Source organism: Neomonachus schauinslandi, chromosome 3 (assembly GCF_002201575.2).
Source record: "Neomonachus schauinslandi chromosome 3, ASM220157v2, whole genome shotgun sequence".
Lineage (NCBI taxonomy): Eukaryota > Metazoa > Chordata > Mammalia > Carnivora > Phocidae > Neomonachus > Neomonachus schauinslandi.
The window spans coordinates 118630752-118635956 of record NC_058405.1 but is presented as its reverse complement, the minus strand read 5'-3'; the positions used below and the strand labels follow the sequence as shown (position 1 = coordinate 118635956).

General features: G+C 42.3%; 1 protein-coding gene across 1 annotated transcript; it reads left to right on the top strand.

Annotated features, from left to right (window-relative positions):
• The first annotated feature begins 1864 nt into the window (after nt 1–1864).
• On the top strand, nt 1865–4916 carry LOC110592134 (NEDD4-binding protein 1-like). The gene is given in 4 exon segments (XM_044913298.1): nt 1865–1909; nt 1911–2811; nt 2814–3198; nt 3200–4916. Coding segments are annotated over 4 exon segments (2682 nt in total). The 3' UTR covers nt 4551–4916.
• The last annotated feature ends 289 nt before the right edge of the window (nt 4917–5205 follow it).

Here is a 5205-nt window from a genome sequence, read left to right as displayed (position 1 = left end):
TACCAGCTCTTTTAGGTTGTGTTCTTTTGGAAATAGACTCTGTGGCAGAAATTTGCATTCGTGGATTCTTGGGAAAAATATCTCTAAAGGAGTGAAAGAAGACAGATTGGACAGAAAAAGAAGTTGAACTGCAAACAAATGCAAGGAGCTTCAGCTGACCAGTGGTGAGCTTTACAGCTTAGATAGCCTTTGAGATTTGTCTTATTCAAGTCAAGGGTGTTGGGCCTTTGTACTCACCCATCAACCTGTCATTGGATGAGTTCTGTTCCGGGAAGACCATATAACCTTGAAAAAGGCAGCGGCTTTTGGCCACCCATGGTTTCCTCACTTAGTTGTGAGGAGCCAATAGTCTTAACAACTGAATGAGTGTCTTACTCTTAAGAAGAGAATTTCAATGGCATATCTAACATCCTTTACATCTAGAAAGTGATTGCATAGGTGTGGTAACTTCATCATAATTCACTGTCTGTACACTTAGTGCTTTCTGAAGTTTTATGGATGTACATCTTTTAAATAAAAAATATTAAAAATTGGAAAGTAAAGTGTATGACAGTGGTTATGGAAACTGGAGAGTTAGCAAAGCAAATTTAGGCCAAGAGATAGCAAAGGCACAGGGGTAAGACGCAATTGGGAGAATTGCTGTGTCACTTTTTGTGCACTTCTATTTCACTTGCTTATTTGCAATATTTTGCTTGGTTGTGTCAAGTGAAGGAATGAATAATTAAATGAAGTTCTCTTTCAATCTATCACTTTGGGAGTTTTTTACATCCTTATATTTGTTCTTCATTTACCAAAAAGTAGAGCTATCTGATTTTATACTGCCCTCTACTGATCTTATGTATGTAGAAATACAAACATATGCAGGAGCTTCAGCTGCCCCAGTGGGGAGCTTACAGGCTCAGATAGCTTCTGAGGTTTGTCTTATTTGTTTTATTTGTTGGGCCTTTGTATTTATCTGTGTATATATGCCATGCATTTATTCATTTAATATATGTGTATTTATATTATGTGTGCTTTTGTTAGGCAGGACATTAGAGAGATGTAAGCAAGAAGCACCCCCTTCAAAAATCTGCCTTGTGCATATTAATAGACTATAATAATTCACGTGGAGACATCCTGTGTTCTTTAACAGATGAAATTTGAGGCTTTCAAAAATGAACTGTAAAAGCTAAGTTCCTCTGAATGGAAAAATAACAAAAGTTGGTGGTTATAAATTGGTGGAGTGAAGAGGAAAAAGTTCCAGAAGATAAAGAGCACCTAAAATACAGCATTAGACAGAGCATGGGTTTATTGCATTTCATAAGCACATTTTTGTGGTTAAAAAAAATGGACAATTCACTTTAATAGGCATAATAATTATATTTTTTAATTTTATGATGGTCCCTTAATTGTGCAAAGTTACAATTTTCATTCATTAAACAAGTCTTTAGCAAAACATGCTACCGATAAAAAAATATCATATTTTAAAGAAATAGTGGAATCATGTGAAGTGAATAATGAAGACGATACTGGCAACAAGTGTAACTCAAACAGGTACTAAGAATTCTGCAGATGTTAGAACACAAAGTGTCTGTGATAAATGTGAAATTATTTGAGAGACTTCAAAAATATTTGAAGAGGTGTTGGCCCGCGGCGGCGGCGGCGGCGGCGAAGGGGCGGAGGGGTTCTCTTCCCGCAGTTGCCAAGCTGCGGCGGCAGTGCAGGGATGGTGTAGCTGGCCCTGCGGGCAGGCGGCGGGGCGCGGGCGGGGGCGAGGCGGCCGCGACGGCCGACGCCGCCTGACGGGCTCGGGTGTAGCGGCAGCACGCTGAGGGGGCGTCGCCGCCGCCGGCCCCCGGTGCCGCCGCGGGAAGCCGCGCCCGCCATGGCGGCCCGGGCGGTGCTGGACGAGTTCACCGCGCCCGCGGAAGAAGGCGGCGCTGCTGGAGCGGAGCCGCGGCCGCATCGAGGGCCTGTTCGGCGTGAGCCTGGCGGTGCTCGGCGCGCTCGGGGCTGAAGAACCGCTGCCCGCGCGCATCTGGCTGCAGCTCCGCGGGGCGCAAGAGGCGGTGCACAGCGCCAAGGAATATATTAAAGGAATCTGTGAGCCTGAACTAGAAGAAAGAGAATGTTACCCCAAGGCCATGCACTGCATTTTTGTTGGGGCTCAGAGCATGTTTCTGAAGAGCTTGATTCAGGACACCTGTGCTGATCTCTGCATTCTGGACATTGGTCTTCTTGGCATCAGAGGAAGTGCCGAAGCTGTGGTCATGGCTAGGAGTCACATTCAGCAGTTTGTAAAACTCTTTGAGAATAATGAGAACCTACCCAACAGTCAGAAAGAATCCGAGGTGAAAAGGGAATTTAAACAATTTGTTGAAGCTCGTGCAGATAACTATACAATGGACTTGTTGATTTTGCCCACTTCCTTGAAAAAAGAGCTTTTGACACTCACACAAGGTGAGAATTTATTTGAAACGGGAGATGATGATGTTATTGAAATTAGAGATTCTAAACAAGCAGAGTTTCCACAGAGTGCTGCCACAGGGCTGAATATTTTCAGAGATGAAATTGTTTTGCAGGAAGATGCAAGAAATAAAGCTGGCACTCCTATTTCTGAGCTTACAAAACAAATGGACACGGTCTTTTCTAGTTCGCAAGATGTCCTTTTTGTTCCAATAAATGGTCTAACCCCAGATGAAGAGGCACTTTCCAAAGACAGAATTTGTCACAAAAGGAGATTTTCTGATTCTGAAGAAAGGCATACCAAGAAACAGTTTTCTTTGGAAAACGTTCAAGAGGGGGAGCTTCTACATGACGGTAAGACATTAGCTGAAGTGTAATCATTGACTTATCTGATTCTTCTGCTGATCCTGAAAATTTAAGTCCAGATGTGAAGGACACTACTGAGGAAATGGAATACAACATCCTCGTAAACTTTTTTAAAACCATGGGCTATTCCCAAGAAATTGTTGAAAAGGTCATTAGGGAGTATGGGCCATCTACTGAACCATTATTGCTCTTAGAAGAAATTGAAAAAGAAAATAAAAGATTCCAAGAAGACAGAGAATTTTCACCTGGTACTTTGTATCCAGAGACCAATAGAACCAAAAACAAAGGTGTTTGTAGCAGCATAAATGAGCTTACAACAGATTCCACTCCAAAGAAAACACAAACTCACACACAGCAAAATATGGTAGAAAAATTTTCTCAGTTACCATAAAGAATCAAAACCATGTACCTCAAATTGCAAAATTAATACTTTCAGAACAGTGCCAGTAGAACAGAAACAAGAAATCTGGAGTTCAAACCAGAATTACGTTTGTAACATGGACCTTGAAACTGACGGCCTTTCACCCTCTGTTGTCCTTTCAAGTCCCAAAGAAGTTGTCAGTTTTGTTTCAAGAGGAGCTTCAAATCATCAGCCCAGAATTCCAGTTTTTCCTGAAAATGGTTTGCAGCAGCAAGCGGAGCCCTTACATCCAAGTAATATGAAGTCTGCCTGTGAAAACCGTTCAGGGTGTTGTAGCTCTCCCCAGTCGAAGCCAAATTGTCCACCCCTTTCTCCACCGATGCCACTGCCCCAGCTGTTACCTTCAGTTACTGACGCAAGGTTGGCGGGAACGTCTGATCATATTGATTCCTCAGTCACTGGCGTTCAAAGGTTCCGAGATACTCTGAAAGTACCCTACAAGCTGGAATTAAAAAATGAGCCAGGAAGAACGGATTTGAAGCACATTGTTATAGATGGGAGCAATGTCGCAATTACCCACGGTCTGAAAAAGTTCTTTTCTTGTCGTGGAATTGCAATTGCAGTTGAATATTTTTGGAAGCTTGGCAACAGAAACATCACTGTATTTGTCCCACAGTGGAGAACAAGACGTGATCCTAATGTCACAGAACAGCACTTCTTAACCCAGCTCCAGGAGCTTGGAATATTATCTTTAACTCCTGCCCGGATGGTCTTTGGAGAAAGAATTGCTTCTCATGATGACAGGTTTCTACTACACTTAGCGGACAAAACTGGTGGCATAATTGTAACAAATGATAACTTCAGAGAATTTGTGACTGAGTCCCTCTCTTGGAGAGAAATTATTACAAAAAGATTGCTTCAGTATACCTTCGTTGGGGACATATTTATGGTTCCTGATGACCCTCTGGGAAGAAGCGGACCTCGATTAGAAGACTTTCTTCGGAAGGAAGTCTTCCTTAGAGATATGCAGCCCCTACTCAATGCCTTGCCAAATGTGGGCATGTTTGACCCCAGCTTCAGAGTCCCTGGCACCCAGGCAGCCAGCACCAGTCACCAGCCTCCAGCCCGGCTTCAGGGCGCTCCACCCAGCCACTGGCTTCCTCAGCAGCCCCGCTTTCCAGTTCTGCCGAACCTTCCCAGTATGCAGCAGAGCGTGCCCATGCCGGCACAGAGGTCTCCTGCAGAAACCAGCGAGCTGAGGGAAGCCCTTCTAAAGATCTTCCCTGACTCTGAGCAAAGACTGAAAATCGACCAGATTCTTGCGGCCCATCCGTACATGAAAGACCTGAATGCACTGTCTGCCATGGTGTTGGACTAAAGGTCACACTTTAGCTTGTGTCTGCACGTGGCAGCAGGAAGCGACATAATGTGAAGAGACCGATTTCCCAGTGGAAATTCTGTTGTAGTGTATAGAAAAGAAAACAGATGTTTTGTGTATAAAAAAATCTGGGTTTTCAAAACCAGCTTTTCTATATATAAATAATGCTGCTATTACAGATTTAACATTTTCTGTAAAAGGAAAGTACATTTTCTGCCTGTTCAGAACTGTTTAATAGCAGTTACTCTTGAGTGTATTTACATTTTTATGTTTTTTAAACTATTTTCCTTAAAGCTGAAAATATTGACAAATGGATATGATTAGCCTTTCTAAATAAAAAAAAAAAAGAGTTGCTTTTTTAGGGAAAGCAAGAAAAAAAATATATTTGAAGAGGTGTTAAATTTCACACATTATATGTGATGTAATGAATTTTCTTTTTTCCTTTTCTTTTTCTTTATTTTCCATGAGGTCTAATTTATGACATTTTTCTTTAACAGATTATGCTTTTTATTTTTATTATTCCTAAATTTTATTTATTTATTTATTTGAGAGAGAGTGAGTGAAAGAACACAAGTCGGGGGAGTGATAGAAGGAAAGGGAGAAGCAGACTGCCTGCTGAGCAAGGAGCCCGAAGCAGGGCTCCTGGACTCCGCAA